This window comes from Belonocnema kinseyi, chromosome 2 (genome assembly GCF_010883055.1).
Source record: "Belonocnema kinseyi isolate 2016_QV_RU_SX_M_011 chromosome 2, B_treatae_v1, whole genome shotgun sequence".
Lineage (NCBI taxonomy): Eukaryota > Metazoa > Arthropoda > Insecta > Hymenoptera > Cynipidae > Belonocnema > Belonocnema kinseyi.
The window spans coordinates 103,798,937-103,816,996 of NC_046658.1; the positions used below are offsets into that span (position 1 = coordinate 103,798,937).

An 18,060-nucleotide genomic window follows, 5' to 3' on the forward strand; every position below is an offset into this window, starting at 1 on the left:
TTTAACTTCTTAGTCACGTCTTTCTATGGCAAAGATGTAATGCTTGCTTTCCTTTGCTCTTCACATAAAAATAAAATTATCTTGACATACTGTGCAAAATTTATTGTGTTATGTTCAGGATATTGATGATTACTAAGGCCTAAAAATTCAGGGGGGAAAATAAACTTCTTGAAGGTCGTATTTCGTCGGAACGGAAAAGTCAATAGCCCTCTGCCATCAAAACTTGCTCTTATTTTTAGATTCCAATCCTAGAGTGGAGAAACGACTCGTGTTACGTTCGACTTGTCAAGCGCAGAAACGAGATTTTAAATGGCTTCTCAGTTGGTTCTTGGATGTGAGCAACTGAGAATGCATCTGGTGATTTAGTCTGGAAGCGGTCGGTTTGTCTTCCTTGACTTTAATCTCCCCTTTCCCCTCGCCTTGCTCGCTTCAGCATTGCAGTTAATTCTCTTCTTTTTTGTTTGTTCGTTCTCGTCCTTATAGATTGTCTTGTAAGAAGCAGTGAATCAAAACCGTAAAATATAACTGTGATCGTTAAGTCCACAGGGATTCGATCTAGGTCGATCGAGACCTGCCTCATCGCGTGATTACCTTTTGCGTAATCCCGAAATATCTATTAACATGCGCTCCGAGCGTTCAAACACACGCCCTTCGCACAAGCAAACCGTGCAAGGTTTTAATTAAAAAAACAGTGGGCGGTCCTAAAATCGTAATATTCATGATCTTAATACGTTTCTACACTCTCAATTATATTAATTTATTCTAAAAATAGTCGTTTTGCAAACAATTTGTGATTGATTTTTCCTCTTTCTGCGAGACACTATCTATTCTTGTTATCTATCTATCTCGCGTTTTATGCAACGAGACAAAAGATTCTTGGGATCTTATCAAAGAAGGCAATAGCGACTTGCGTTATCCAAGTCGTTTTGTACCTCTCCCATTTCCACTTTTCCTTGCTTGTTTTTTGTACCGGCACGTATGCTTCTAAATACAGAATGTTAATTACATGTTAACAAGTCTGACGAGCCGGACCCAGTGTAATCTGAAATCAACCTTATCTCTGTTACCTCGATATGAGGAAATGGGTCATAATTACGACAATTACGTGACTGAAAGAAAGGACACAGAATTTCTTGTATAGGCTGAAAATTGCTGTCTTCATTATTGTTAATGTGGAAAAAAATGAATGGCTAAATTTGGCATTTTATCGTGTATCATTTGAGTGATGAACTCATTTTTCCTGGAATTTAGTCTTCTTTCAGTGAAGAGAATTGAGTTTGCAGAACTTTATTTGACAAGCAGTATTACTGACATATTTAGAACTGTGTCTTTCTTTCAAGGACACACGATACAGTGAGTGATTTACGTAATCTAGAGCAGCTTTTTTCCCTCTGTGATTTTAGATATGTATTTTTTGATACTGGAATGTGACACAGGCATGTGGGCAAATAATAATAGATACTTTTTATTACACGCGAAACCTTGTGAACGTGCTCATAAACTGTTAAAGTATTCCTGTTCGTGTATTTATTCGACATGATCTCGTTACTGATAAACATGTACAATAACGACTGTTCATGATACGCACTTTATTGCACGAGTCAAGGCCAAACGGCCAGCAAATTCCCAATGACCCTCGGTAAATGATGGAAGTGCATATTTTAGATCAGCTTTTACAACATGACTTTCTTCCTTTCTTTCATTCCATGGCTCATGAAGTAACTTGTCCTCCTCGATTTGATTAATTTTATTTAAATTCACGTAACAGTTTTCACTCTTTAACCTTTAAGTCTGTGAAGGTTAAACGATGAATGTTTGTATAATGCCAAGTCCAGTATTCCTTTTCTTCCATGCATCTTTGATACTCGACTTTGTAACGATGTATGTTGTATCGTAGTGTGAATGCGTCTGTTGTTTATCTGCCCTGAGAAACTGATAAAACCTGCGAGGTTGTCCAACGCATACAACAGCGATTGCGTCGTGCGATTTATGTCAGAGAGATTAGAGAAGCATTAAGCGCGCATAAATTGAGCGCAGCGTTAACATTCGCGATGTGCGGGGTCGTCAAGTGACCTCCAAGGATATGTCGTGACGCATATAAGTATCGCGCAAAGTTTTCTCAGCCATTGTGTCTGATCAAGGCGTTATTTGTTGATGGGACACAGCTTGGCTTCGTGTCCATAACTCTTCCTCTGATTTTAAGCGGGGGCGGAAGGATTTCGCATTTTGAGTGTCGGAAAACTAACGTTGAATTCCACCGTGGATTATTTTAGTTTCTCTATCTTGGCAGCGTTTCCGAATTCGGGTCAGCGGCAGCGAAATGTTTTATGTGCAATTTAAACCAAACGAGCGGCAATAATTTCTTAGTAACAAATATTTACTATTTAGTCCTTGTCAGGCAGTATTTTTTATTTTACGTAATGTACCACACATTCTCGGAAATTTACCCGCATAACTGATTAGATACTAGACATTGAATTACAAAAATAATCACGAACCTTGTTCTGGATGTATAGGATTTCAAGAGAAGAGACGTGTTTTGCAAAGTTATTCGCATTAACATAAATTTTGGGTTTCCAAATTCCTGAGAAGGAAAACTTGAATTTCTTGTGTTGAGCGGGCATCAATTTTCCCACGGTCGAAGGCTGTATTCAGAAGATTAAAAACAGGCTGGTTTGACCTTCGAGGAACTAAAATTGAAAGTTTAACGCATATGGTCGAGAGCGTAGTGCGTTCACCTTATGTTCGGCTTTGTCTCTCGAATCTCTGTTATTTCCTGCGACGTTGTCGCTTACGCAAGTACGTGTCTTCCCCTTCCGTCTCCCTTTTTCTCTCTCCGATCTGCCCCTTTGCATACCCATTCAAACATTCAAGCCTATCTTTAGAGTCGCTTGACCAAAGTGGTTTGGCAGGTATAAAAAGTAAATTATTATATAGGCTATAAAAAAGAAAGGCCTTTACGACGTATGTCATCAAATGTCAAACTAAATTACTCAAACCTCATATTATATGGCCTTAAAAGAAACTAAGAAGTATCATTTTGTTCCCAGTAATAACAGCTGTTGTTTGGCGTTAGGAAATATATTTTGCCAGCGACCCTGAGAGTAAAGTACTTCTTGAATTTTGGTATTTTCCTCGGTATTTTTATAGTGGCACATGGATGTGTGCCAAATTTTTACGGAAATAGAGAAGGAATGAATTGAGAAAAGGAAACAATTTAAAGAGTGATATGTTTATGATACTTGTACAGTTAATATTTATCAAACTAGATGACTGCTCACTTTCTTGCGTCTCAATAATATTGAATTAGTATTATCTTGATTTTAACATTGGCAATTCGTAATTATACAAAATCATGAAACAAGATTTTAAAGAAGCTCTGAGTTTCGCAAGTCTAGTTTGACTTGGAAGCTATTAAAGTATTTCTATACTCCACGTGTAAAGATTGCCTCAGGCCTGGCAACGATCATGCCAAGAGTTCGATAACCCCCTTTAAAGTCCAGAAAGTAGGATATTTTCGAAAATATTTACTTACATTCTTATTGTATTGTCTTCTTATTAGAAGATTTTATATAGTCAAGAGATATTAGTTTAAATTTATTGATGAAAAATATCGTACTTTTGACATGAATCGCTAGTTTCCTTTTGATGCAAATTTGATTGAAGGTACATGTATCAGTTTCTGATGGAGTATCAAATTATTCTGGCAGACGAGGACCGAATGAAAAAGTAGGGTCGACAGATACACCGTTGAAATGAATCGATCGACTCGCAGACGATTAAATTTCCGTCCACCCTCGTACACTGCTATTATTCTGCTTTACGTCCTTCCACCGGAGCTTCCATTCAGGATTCGTTCGTTTGGTTATCCCGACCCTCGCCTCTCATCGATCAGCATAATCGATATCGCTAGGAGCACCTTTGCCACATTCAACCTCACCACCTTCCCTACCTCTCACACAGTCGTTCACCCCCTGCACCCTATCTTCGAGTTATCGATTGCCCTCATCTTCTGAAATGTCTACAGTGTACCTCGGAATATCACAACACTGCCAATCCTCTTAACCTCCATTTTACCGAGAGAGGACTGTCGGCAATTGAGGAGAATAAATCTGAGAAGATTGTCCATCGTTTTTATTGACTTTTCTGTTATAAAATCTCCTAAAGGACTACTTCTATTCTATATTGATATTCTAGGCAACTTTCGGAATCCTGATGTGAATTATTAAGAGATAAAATTGGGCTTGTTTACAAATAATAATAATATTAATAATAATAATAATAATATAATTTGTAAATAATCAAACGATATCTATATTGTAGTCTTCAACCTTTACTGTTTCACGTGTTGTCAACAGGAAATAATTTATTAGCAAGTTTATTAGTGTTCTGAAGTAATATTTTAGAACAGTTAAGTATGCATGTGGCGTTTATATTTACTTAAAAATTTAAAAATTCATTGATGTCTGTTTAAGTGGATATGTACTCCTATAAGCATTATCATTCTTATATTTGAACAATTTAAGCTCTTTATCTAGCAATCTTTTTGTTGGCAAAAATTGATGACAAGGATCGGAAATTAGCACGCAAAAGAGTCATTTACGTATTCATAACTATTGAGCCAAGTAAAATTAGATCCACTATAGCGAGGCAGTGTTGGCTCAGTTCGTCGGGTGAACGTCACCGCTCGTAAAAGATTGTGAATACAAATTTGTCTCCGTATTTCATTTTAGAAAATATAACATGTTTATAGCACGTCTCAGCCATTAAGACTCAAATTTTAGATTTAATAAAAATTAAAACAAGTACATACTAAAGTAAGTTTTAAGATTATTTGCTTAATATTGCATAGGTGTTTAACTGTTTATTGGAGTATAGATTAATTCCCTGTTTTTAAAATTTTTTTGTATTTTCTGATATTTTGGACAAACAGTTTTGGCGTTTCTTTTATAAAAGTAATGAGTATTTTAGTGAATATAAAAAAGAGCTGTCCTCATATTACTAGAGCTGCAGTACTGTAAGTGCATATTTAAACTTTAGTTTCGTTCGCTAGTTCATTTGGAATTTGCATTCGTATTATACGTCTAAGCTTATCTGAATGATGCATTGAATGTACTCGTTCCCATTGGCGCCGACTTATTGTCTTTTACTTCAGACTACGTGGCACAGAGACTTTTCCAGTGAACTTGGTGAAAGGTGCTTTAATACAACTCATGAATCATGGAACATTTCTCATGTTGCAACTCTAGTCTAGAGTTCAATAGTTACGATGGAAAATAAGATTAAGGTCGGTTTGTGTAACGCAATTATCCTGAGTACCGTGAAAATAAAGTACTTTGCAATTCAAAACTAAACCTGATAAATTTATAGATATTCTCAAGTAGTGCTTTACATTGTAAATGCGTTGGACACTTAATTGTTAATGTACGTGATATAAACTGAATTAAATCCTTTTTACTCCATGTATAGTGTTCCTTTTCGGGGTTTTACGTTTCTAAAATCCCCTTCTCGCAGGAGATAGTCAGACGATAAACGCCTTAGGTAACGTCCCTTCCCAAATCCCCAATTACCCCAACTCTCATAATAAGCCTCCAAGCACTGCCTGTCTTACTCAATAATGTGGGCTCTTTCAAGGTATAAAATCTACTGTGGGTAACCGAATTTTTATTTAAGGCGCTCGCGTTCGCCTGAACATTTGGTCAGAGGTGTAGAAAACTGCAGGAAACCACAACTCCTGGCGCAGCTGGACGTTTTCTTAAATTAAAATGCACATGATAATAGCAAATGCAAAATCACCAGTTTCGAGTATATTACGTCAGATAGAAATCACGACGAGTCTGCACTCGAGTGCAGAAAGCGTAGGAATGCAAGTTTGCAATTCTCATTTCAAGAGTCATCGCGTGTATATGACAACCCACCAGTCATCTGTGATTCACGCTTATTGAATTGCTCTAAATTCAATCTCTTGAATGAAAGGCTTGACTGTATTTCTTGAAAAATTAAAACTATAATTTTATATAATATATATTACACGGCGCGAACTCTACATCTTTTTTCTTCCTTATTACGTAAGCTGTGTCAAGTTTTAAAACTATTCAGATTTCGTTTTTGAGCATTGAATCTCTAATCAGGATTTGAAATTCAGAGGCGCAATCATCAACAACTTCTGAATTAAGATTTGAGTCGTGCTCAATATTGCGTCATTCCTGGTATCGCATTAAGCTTCTGAGAGGGAAAAAATTTCACAATATTACGATTGGTTCTGAATCCGATGATGAGATTCTTGGAATTTAGTGTATCTTCCATCAGAGTCTTTCAGATTTAATCCAACGAGAGACAAAGCACTTGTCGATTCGCTCTGCAAATATTAAATAGATTCATAGAATCATAGATCATTGACTTTATGATGAATTCAGTCAGGTCGTTTACCTAAACTTTGACTAGCAACAAAAATGTCCGAGCTCTGACTTATCGATTAGGGTCATGTCTGGAGTTTGGAATTATTTTACCACTTATTTCTTGGAATAGTTGGAATCAGGGGTGACCGTAGGTCAGGGAAAACCTGGAAATGAGGGGAAAGTCAGGGAATTTTGTATATGAAATTTTTTCATTCTCCTGGTTGGAATATATTTCATTTTTAATTATTTGACTCTTCTAAGCGGAGAATCAATATAGACTCGAGCAAGTTCCGTTAAAACTTTCTCTCAATACTGCACACAGAAGAACGTAACTGACTAACGCAATAAATCCGAGACAGATTTAGTTGCGATCACGGTTGCCCGAGCTTATTTCGAGTTACAGTTATATACTACTTAACTTGTCCATTCATTGAAATTTACGCCCATTGCATTTTCTTTCATTTGCATAAAATACATGAAGCCGTGACCTTCGATGGTAAAGTAATCGATAAGAAAATCTGATTTGCATTTTATAATTTCTCAGTGCAGTTACATTTTTTCATTAAATTATAATCTTGTACTTAAAATAACTAGTTGATTAGAATTCTAAACAGAGTAATGCCACGTGGGTCACTCAATTCGCAAATAACATGATTAATCAATTAATCAGGATTAACATTTTTTAAAGGGATTTTATTTTACTATCTCTGAATCAAGAAGAGACTGTTGACTCTTCTCTGATCAGATAAAACGTCTACTTTATATACCTACTGTTTTTTTTATCGCATTAGATTGACATAAAATACAATCACGGATATCGGTCGCAACTCGCAGTCGCAGTGGACAGGTTTGTTGCAAACCGGTTCAAGGAGAAAATGAAAATAAAAAAAAATGTCCAGGCAAGGATGCGTAAGTCCTTTTTTGGTGATCTGGGATCCGCTCGAGATTCTGGTTTCGGCCAATCGAGACAGGATTTTTTAAAGGTTGCCCTGCTCCCTTACCTACCTGTCCGGTTTACTATATTACTGTCGCTTGGGTTTTACTGGGCTCCATTCGCTGAATTTCAAGTGGCATTTAAGGAGAAAGAGAAAGAATTCCCGCTCTTGACGGCCTTCGGTCTTCATCGTAGATTAACCTTCTCCCAATTCTTGATGATTTCAAACTTGTCGGATTTGTTTCGCTTAACCCTGACCTCATGTATTGCGGTCTGAAGATAAATATTTCTTGACGAGAATAAGTGATTTACATAATTGTTCGTTAATGTCTTCGCCGCTAATCCGTAAAACTCATTCCTTATATTCCTTTCAATGATGAAGGTAACGTTATAAGGATTTCAATTACGCACGTTTTCTAAGAAAAGATGAGAGCTGTCCATTCTTCTGTATTTATAGTCTTCATCATAGCTAGTGGAATATTTCTCGAAGGAAATAATTGATTTCTTAAATCTTTCATTTATTGATATCAAGCTGTCTTATCACTAAGCATGCGTAGTGTTTACTACTTACATTTAAAAACAATTTCTAATCTACATTTTTATCATTCACAATATTAATGTCTATGATGAAATGATTCGTGGAAACATACTTTACATTTTCTATATTTAAATGTCGATCAAATAGAGTACATATACCTGTTTCATTTAAAATAGGTTTTATAATTCTGATTTACATTCAAATGGTGAATTTATTCGTCATTACACTGAATGCATTCAGAATATAAATGTATTCAATATTCAGCCACTTATAATTATAAATGCGACGATGAGAAATCGAGTCTCACACTTATTCCGCAATCTAATGGTGATTGTGATTACGCATTCAACCATCCGTGAGTGTCGCAATGAATCCGCGTTTCTCGCTTCGATTCCTGGATGTGGATGAGTTACCAACTCGTCTCTTTTTTTTGTACTGCATGCAAACGTTCGCGAGTGTATAATAATGCATGTATAAAACATCCACATGCTTCGTTTAGGTCCAGCGACCGAGGATAGAGATAAGCACGCGCGTTGCTATAACTTGCACAAGCGTTAATCAGAAGTCGTTAAAAAGTCACGATATGCGCGCAAACTCATGCATTCGGCCACGTTATTGCATTCGCTGGTAGAGAATAATACCATTAGGAAGGCAATGCTTTTTCACTCATTCTCATACTTGAAAGATGTATAGAATTTAATTGTCGAGCTAGCACAAGCATCTGCCTCTCGTTTCGCTGAAAATTTGTTTATGAAAAGACACATTTAGAGTGCTCACTCGGCCATAATCTTTACAATTTTGCGTTTGTCACTTTTTTCAGAATATGCCGGGGATATCACTGCGGTAGATAATAATGAACCTATAGTAGGCAATCATTAATTGAAAATACTAATGGTTTGTACCTCATATTCTGCGTATAATCAAAATTAGTTATTTTTTGAGGGGGAGAAAAACGAATCCAAAAGTTCCGTTATGTAGTTAGAAGTATTTCATGTTTTAAATTGTCCAATTTGACTACATTCAAAGCGTGAAATAACAAAATTGGTCATCAGAATTAACTTTGAACGATTTTGAAGAAAACAAAAGAGTTTTCCTCGTTAGTTTAAAGCACAGCATCCTTATTAAATTAAAATCTCCCATCGTTAAAAGTTTGTGTTGAGTTTGCCGAGTTTACCAACTAGAAATCCCTCTGAAAGTATTAAGAAAGACGTCTGAAACTTTGAACTCCTTGGCTCGCTCCTTGGAGAAGAAAAAGTTTGAGCCAACTTTTCATCAAGTTTCCTGCTTACTTAATTCGGTTACTTTCGGACACCCTGTGCATAAACGTGACTGGGTGTATATATATGCATATTGTATATTTTATAGGCTGTTTGGTGGAAAACGGGTTTCGCGAGCGAGAAATCCAAGTTACCGCCCAGGCAACGTGCGAGGATGACACGAGCGAGCCACTTCCTCGAGTTTCTGCCATAATGCTTCCCGAGCAGAAGTTCAGAGAAGTTAAACTCCACCTCTTCTGCGAAAGTTTTGCTCTGACTTTACGTCCGTTGAGCCTGCAAGGTTAGCTTGACATAACTTTCGTGGAAGAAGAAACTTACCACGAAATTCGTGATCTCTGCGAGTCTATGACTAACTTCCTTTCGTCGGCAAAAAGGGATTTCTCGCAAATGTTCATGTTATTTCTCTTACTTTCTTAATCAATCCTGGAATCCGTAATTCGAAGAAATTAGGGAAACTAGAAATTAATTTGTCATTTTATTATTATTTTTTTTTATTAAAAAAACTTTAAAAACAAACTGATTTTAGATCAAAAAATGGCCGTATGTCAGAGAAAAATTGGAGTATTTTGAAAATGAAGTTTCTCGGCCACCCTGATTTAATATTCTTGTCAGTAATTTATTTGCCTTTTATTTCTTTTTCTATATTTTTTGTTTGTTTCATCCTTTGTGACTGATATTTTTAATATTTTTTGAAAATTCGTTCTCTGGTTTAAAAATTCATCTGTTTTAATAGAAATCTCATTTTTCTTGTGAATAATTTTAAATTTGATAGTGTTGAACAATCGTCTTTTTTGATTTTTTGCAGGGAGCGACGTGACGCGGAAGTGCGGGAGTTTGAGAAGAGGGAGAGAGAAAGAGAACGTGAGGCTAAGATGGAACGAGAAAAGTTAGAGAAAAAAGCGGCTGATCAAGCAGTTCAAAAACACTTCGAAGCTTCACTCAGGCTAGCGCATCAAAAGGTGAGTCGGGCTCGGCTTACTGTGTACTTCCGGTAAGACGTTATGTACATTACCTTGCCTCTCCTTCAAGTTCCGTTAACGTTGTTATCCGTAATTGGTGCGAATTTCAAAGCCTAAGACCTTCATATTTCAAGCTTAGTTCAATTATTTAGGTATTTTAGAACCGAGCAACATAAGATTACTCTTTCGATTTTCATTTCCAACTCAGATTTTAATCAATTTCCAATTTAAGAACTAAAGAAACTACTCTTTTCCCCTGCTGTCAAGAAATGTATACAATAAGATCAAATCAGGTCAAAAAGAAGGCAATTGGCATAACGATTTACATTGGGACTGAAATCACGATTACTCGAAGTTTTCCTTAAAATCCAATAAGAAAATCCAATTATTTGTAATTAAAAGTTTATTCTTTTTGTTTAAAAAGACTACAATTAAATTTTTTGTTACAAATTCATTTCCTGAAAGATCACCGTATTTCCGTAGTTAAAAATTCATCTTCCATGGTTGAAAATAAACTTTATTGTTGAAGATCAATTAAAATTTTTTACAAAAAATTCATTTTGTTTTTTTGGTTTAAGTTTAATCTTTTTTGTTGGAAAATTTGAGCATTTTATTGAAAATTCATCTTTTTTAGTTTGCAAATTTAACTATTTGATTAAAAAAATTGAACTGTATTTTGTTGAAAATTCAATTTTCTGCTTAATAAGTGATTACTTTTTAGACGAAAACTGAACTCTTTTGTTAAAATTTATAAAATTATATGAATTAAGCAACTACTTTTTTGAAAATCAACTGCTCTTTTTGGTGAAAATTTAATCTTTTTTTATTGAATATTCGACCATTTGATTGAAAATTCAACATTTTGTCAAAAATTTAATTATTTTGCTGATAATTAAACTGTTTTGTTAATAAGTCATCTTTTTTTTATATATAAAATTAAACTATTTGTGGAAAATTCTGAAAAGTCTGAATTCTTTGAACTTGTTCTATGCTCGTAATTCTTAAATGTGATATCCAAAAAATATATCTCGTGCAATATCCGAAAAGACCCAACCGAGTACTTCATTTCCTCTTCCTCCTCAGTTTCTACCTTGACAACCATCATTACTTTCGAATCCTTATCTGAACTCAGGCGGAAACTTTCAAGGAGAAATCGCTCCCAGGGAACGTTGTTGACGCGGAGGGCGATTCGATTAAACTTTCTGGGGAGGCTAGAGCGTCTTGTAGAATGTAGACTTGTAGAGGATATTATATTGTATCAGCAGCAGAGGCCTCTCCCCTTATAAGGTTTCTTCACAAAGATGAAAGTATGGGCTATAGGTGCTTGGGTTCTCGGTGAATAATTCAAAAAGTGTAAAGCGAATGATGGAAGGAAGGGAGGGAAAGGAAAAGGGAAAATGATACTGAGGGGTGTCCCGAGGAGTTGGCAACGAGGGCGCCAGGATTGTGATTCGCTTGGGGGGAAGAGGGGATAATCAATGCATTCTACCACCTGCCCTTTATTCCTGAGCCGACCGACCCTACCTACCTCCAAACTTTGTATATTGGTATTTTCGACTCGCAGCGCCATGGGTTCTATGGCCTGTCCGGACACGCAACCTTTCCTTGCTATTTACCTTACAGTTTACACACTTACCAAGTCACAGGAGGAATGGCCTTTTTCTCCCGACTACCTGTCCCTTCTATAAACTATCCTTCCGTCCATTCAGTCAGTTTGCTCCGAACTTTCGTTTGGAACAGTTATAAGCGCGTGACATTTGTATCTTCTCTGTGATCATCGAAATTATTGGTGACCTTGGGATGTAAAGTTTGATGTGAAGAATAACGGTATGTCGCTCATACGTGTCTCTTGTTTACTATTTCCCGGTGTTTTTACACTTTCAATGAACGGATGTCTCACGTGTGACCTTGAGTAACGTAGAGGTCATCGTATAAATATTCAGTGACTAGAAGAGACAGTGAAGTGTGTGGACGTGTGGGAGTCTAGTAGTGAGTTCCCAGAGGCTCGAATACGAGAAAAGTTTGTTAGGTTTTTGCTTTCTGATGAAAAGAAATATTTTGCCAAGAGGATAACAACGCAAAAAAATCAACTCTGTTAAAGGTATTTATATCTCGTTTGTGACGTTAAATGGTTACGCAGAAAGACGTGTTGACCTTCGAGGAGGAATGATGTACTTTTTCTGCTACATAATTGTTTTCCCATCAAATATTTAGACGAGGGTCATTATTCTCTTATCTCCTTTTCATTATTTTGTTTTTCTTAGTACTTGGAATCTAATATTGTGAATTTCAATTTGCATGAAAACCCCGAGTTTATACAATGCGTCATCATTTAGTATGCTAAAGTAGTTCAGCTACTTTTAGTGAAACCTTCGCATTTTGAGCAGTCGACCTCTAACCACCAAATTTAATCTTTCTCTCTCGGTGTTCCCATTTTTAATTGAGGTTCCGTTTCTGCTCTGAAGAGAAGCTGTAAAAACAGAGATTTTGTTAAAAAACGAGTTTCCTTGGATTACCTTGAAGCAGAATAAAGCAAAACTCGTTGGAATAGATTTCAAGCTTTATCTAAATCAAACATTTTAGTTAAACTGATTAACAAATTTTATATTTTGTTTGAGAATTTAATCGTTTTATTCCAAGTTTTGGAAAATTCAGCACTTTATTTTAAACTTAATCTTTCGTTGTTTAAAATGAACTTTTGTTGTTGAAAAATCCTCTTCGCAGGTTAAAGAGTCTGATGTTTTTAGCTTTAATACTCAACTATAGTTAAAAATGTATCTTTTTGTAGAAAAGTAATCTTTTTTGCTCAAAAATGCAGCTTTTTTGGTTGAAAATTGACGGTTTTGATACACTTTTAACAGTTTTATAATAATATCGCATTTGCCTTTAAAATTCGACTATTTGGATGAAAATGATTATTTTTTTAATTCAACTATTTTGTTGAAAATTCATATTTTCTGGCATAAACGTCAAATAATTTCAAAAGCTTCGGTTTTTTAGCTTGAAAACTGATTCGAAAGTAGATTTATTTTCTTCCTTGAATTCTATTGTTGAAAATTCAACTATTGGGTTAAAAATTTATCATTTCGGACTCAAAAGTCAAATGTTTTTTCACTTATTTGACTTGCGCTATTTTATTTTTCGTTGAAAATTGATATTTTTTGGTAGAAAATTCAGCTGTTCGGTCGAAAATTCATCTTTTTTTTGGTGGAAAAGGAATTTTCTTTGTGGAAAAACAAGTTTCAAATCTTGCCAGAGATCTCTTTCAAATCTTCGCAAATATTGAAAAGATCTTTAGAGAGATCTTATGAAACCCATCGTGCCACAGTGATAGGTTTGACCCTCTATTGCTAATTCAAATTTTCAAAGATCTTGTTTTCGCAGTATTTAAGTGATTTTTTCAGTGAATAAGTTCTCGTCTTTCTGGTAGAGAATTCAAATATTTGGTTATAAATTCATCTAATTTCCCTATGAAGCCCGTGTTCATTCAATGTAAATGTATGATTCAATTTAACTGTCTATTTTATAAAATGATCTGTATACGTAGATAGATAATAATTTATTCTCATTAAACAATATTCTGTTTTATATAAAATTTTGTTGGTAAAATTTCGTTACGGGTAGCTAAAGTCTCGAAGCGGAGTATGCCCTCTTTACCTCTGGCCTCAGTGTCATTAGCAATGCAAACCTTTCCGCAAGGCGAGGTCATTAATTATGCACTCTGTGTCAAGTACGCAACAATGAATGCATTCGCCCATGGGAGAAGGAGAGCAACAATTGTGAGCTTGGACAGTGTGTGCGTGACACACACTTCTTACTAAACCCCTACCTGAAAACAAAGTCTGTTCGCTGAATTTTATAGTCTTAAAGTTACTTTAAAGTTTAACCAACGAGTACATTGCTTAGAGAGCATTTTTGAATGACGCTCCACTATATTTCGGAATTTTCACAATAAGCTTCGTTTGCTCAGTTTTCAAGTATCAGTGCCAAGAATTTTGTTCTTTTCTAAAAATACTGCCCTAATGAAAGTGATGTAGAGATTGGATTTTAAATAAAGTTTCCCTCCAGTTTTATATTGGAGTATTTGAGAGGAAATTTGTTTCCGGTTGCAGCCCAAACACTTCTTCACACTTGATTTCACGTTTTTGCACTTTAAACAAAGTTCTAAAAGTCTGGAAACAATCCTTTCAGGCTGTGAAAAAAGTTGAACCAAACCGCTGGCATTGCGCCACTTTTATTACCATTCAGTACATGCTTTCAGCAAAGTATTTACGATGTTGGGTTGCGAGTGTGTTTCTGGCTCTGTAACTAAAAGAAGTCTTGGACGACTTTGAGGTAATCCACAAGTTTTCCAGTTCTCGCGAAAAAGAGGCTGTGGAAATCCCTGAAAAAGTTTGAAATTTTGCGAGGACTTTGCTGTTAGCGCGTCTCTGCAGGGACGTTCTTTTTATGTCGTCGGTCTTTATATATGTACAGAGTTGTATCACCGTAATTCTCGATACTTACTTTGCATTTTGCGTGTTTCTTCAGCAAGATAAAAGCTGGCACTTTAAATGTTTAGAGTTGATTTAAATAATACTTGATCCGACGGGCATTTGCAAAAGTAAAATGATTTCAAGGTCAAATGTAAATTTTTCATTTTGTGTCTCATTTAATTTCGGATTTATTTATTGTTACCCAGAATGGTTTCATAATTATGCTTAATCCTTGGACCTTGGGTTCAGTTAAACAATTAAGAACTTACCAAATCCAAGGCATACAATTTTTCCACGTGTTTATATTGCCACATTGTCTTGAAAAGGACACAGGTATATTGTATATTGCCAGGCCTGAGGGACCAAATTCTTTTGAATCGTTTGAAGGCGGATGTCTGAACTCAGGTCTGGCCCTGAATTGTATTTTAAAGCGGATGGATCGATAGGCTTTTAGAAACGTCCGTCCTTTACGTTCATATGAGAATAATAAAGGCCGGAGTTTACCGCTATGTTATTAGTTATCTCAGCTAGATACAATGACAACTTTTCTACATTTCTTGAAATGTGAGGTTTAATTCTACTGTATGTTGGTAAAGCTTTTTAATTACAAAATATTTCCGTTACAAATCTGCGGAATTGCTTACAAAGGCGATAAACTCGCCCATATCTTGATACTCACGTTACCAATCTTAAAGACAATTACGGGCACCTGGGAAACGCATTCTTTCGTAGACAATGCAGCTGATTATAAACTCAAACTAGAACTTGTATTTAAAAGAAAAGGATTTTGATAGACTAGGCTCCGTTTAAAGTTTTCCTATATTGTTTGGACAATTTTTAAATACCAGAAATTTAATGCTAATATTATGGAGAAATGGTTCTTAGTCGCAGGGCAGCTGCTGTGATAGGGTCACACGTAAATGAGGTGACCTGATGTGTTGCCAAGTCAGAGACACAAAGCAGAGAAAATAGGTATTATGCTACCCGAGAATCTCTCATCTAAGATCTTAAAAAGAGATTATTCATTGAAAATTGTTTCGAACCATTCGAATTCTAGAGCCAAGGAGCAAACGTTTTTCCACTTTATTCGAGGAGTTTCTAAATTTAGGTGTGGAGAGTGCTCATAAATTTTAAACTGAAACACATGTCTGCACAGTTGTAAAGCGTGACATAGCATATTTTCGAATTTCTTCCCATTCTACAGTTACAAGTTATCCGAATTACAATTTTATGGATTGTTATTTGATTTTATTATATTATCAATTATGATCTTGTGATTTATAGTGGGTTTTCAAGTTTAGGAATGATGTAAAAGTTGTCAGCAAGCCCATTTGTGTCCTCATTTTCCGTTTCGTCCGAAGATTACTATCGACATGTGAAATCGCACAGTTAGAAAGCTTTGATCCCGAGATTAATTGGACGAACTGTTGATGGAGCTGGTATAATGAATACTTCCTTCCCAGAACTCGTATCCAGGCATCCAATCCACCTATTCAGTCACTTCTTTATCTATCTTTATCGACTCAATCCTCATTGAATCTTCTCGGGAATATGTGTCCATTAAAAGAGTATGTTGATTTTCGTTATTACATAGTCATAGAAATTCGAATCGTGAGGCTTCAAGTTGAAGCAATACTCATCAATCTCAATCACATCTAATAGGCTCTTAAGTCGATACTTTGTTTCTCCTCAAAGAACAGGCCAAACCGGTTTCATTGCGGGATTCAGTAGTTAAAACCCGGTCTTTTTGTGCAGATGAATTAAATTAAATTGAGTAGCTATTTTCCAGGACATATTTCAAATTGCGGAAAATAAGATTTGAAAAAAGTTGCGATTATTTAATTATTTTCTCTGTAAATGGGAACTGTAATTGTGTAATTGAGTTAAGCCAGTTCTTGGGATAAAATTCCGCTAGCTGAGAGCATATCTTGCAGGGGTAGGAAATTCTCAGTTTGCAAAAGGTCAGCATTTCCCTCTTTGCTGACTCGTTGTTTCCATAGGAGTCGTGTTTCTCATCGCTTCGTCAGCATCATCATTCCAGTTTCCTTCTGCTACCTGACGCGATGCTGAAACTTGAAAAAGTAACAAAAGCTATAATACTCAAACCCTCGGTAGAATTTGGTTTGAGTTAAACCGGAAAAACGTAATCCCTTGTCTTGCTGAGATTGCCCGCAAGATAAAATCCAATTTCCTACCTTTAATAACTTGTTTCATCGCATCTTTTTTAAAGTCTGTATTTCCCTCTCACGCAATATTCGACCATCTTTTTCAAATTGACATGCTCTGGCGAAATATAAAATATTTTTTGGTAAATTAAAAAGCGTACAGTCTCAAGTTAAAATCATTAATAATTGCACATATTGAAGTGCTTGAATAAAAACAATGAAAGTAAAAACGACCCAATTTGTATCATTTTAGATTGAATGTTCAAAATAGCAACTTCGATTGTGTGTGTGTGTGTGTGTACATTTAATCTACTCTTTTTCATTATTAAGCAAGTGTATTTAGGCTTAAATATTCTTTTTAGTAGTAAATTTCAATAAAATCCAAAAGGTTGTTTACTAAAGATAAGTATTAATTTTAAGCAAATATTTGCAGAGAACAGGCACTTAGTGTTAGTATATTCGTAAACGGAGGAAAGTTTACTTTTGATAAGACCACAATATACGTCTACTGGAATTTGTTATCATAATTTTGAAATAATTTCGGTGTGTTAAGTGCAACAATAATGTCTGGAAGTAGTACAAGAGAGCGAATAATAATTCTACTTCTCGTTTCTTAAATGTATACAGATAAAGTATATGTTTATGAAAATGAATGTCTCCATTCGCATTGTCTTTCTATCACACTTTATCTTCTCTTATCTGTTTGCCCCATGGAATTAATACTCTGCTTGTTTGGACTCAGTGATAAGATAAAATTCATGACACGACACTGTACGATTTCAGATTCTATCTAATATGAGACACATCGATTTCTCGTAACCTTTTTCCTCGTCGAGGAAAAACAACAATCAATTCATATTCAGAATAATTTCCACTACTGTTTGCAATTTCGTGATAAGATTTAAAAATAAAATTCTTTATTTATCAAAACGAAGAATGAACGATAAGGAATTAGAAATTAATGTCAAAATTACTTTTGCTGTGCAGTGTGTCCAGTGTCTAGTTAAATTGTAATATAGTATTGCCATTTATATTTTATTGGGGTCGAATGTCTCACAGGTCACAGTTATCAATTAAAGAACACTATCTTTTACTCTGGCTATTTAATGATGTAGTGGGCGTTTATGATGATTATGTACAAGCTTGAAGCACATGATTCATTGTGATATCTAAACATTATTATGTGGAGATCGCAAGAATGATTAATGCACGTTCAATAACACAGGCCGACAAAATTTGACAAAGGTCCGGAACCAGAGACCAGACCTAGTATACCCGAAGGTTTTTGCTGCGCTGAATCCGAATCCGACCTCA

The 18,060-nt window shown here is 35.5% G+C and overlaps 1 protein-coding gene across 3 annotated transcripts in view; it reads left to right on the top strand.

Annotated features, from left to right (window-relative positions):
- The window catches only part of LOC117166853 (probable JmjC domain-containing histone demethylation protein 2C), a 345,468-nt gene that overhangs the window by 305,076 nt on the left and 22,332 nt on the right, over positions 1 to 18,060 (top strand). For all 3 annotated transcript variants that reach the window (XM_033351211.1, XM_033351213.1, XM_033351212.1), the window contains exon 9: positions 9,953 to 10,106. In XM_033351211.1, the coding sequence (XP_033207102.1) occupies positions 9,953 to 10,106 (154 nt within the window). The remainder of the gene's footprint in view (positions 1 to 9,952; positions 10,107 to 18,060) is intronic.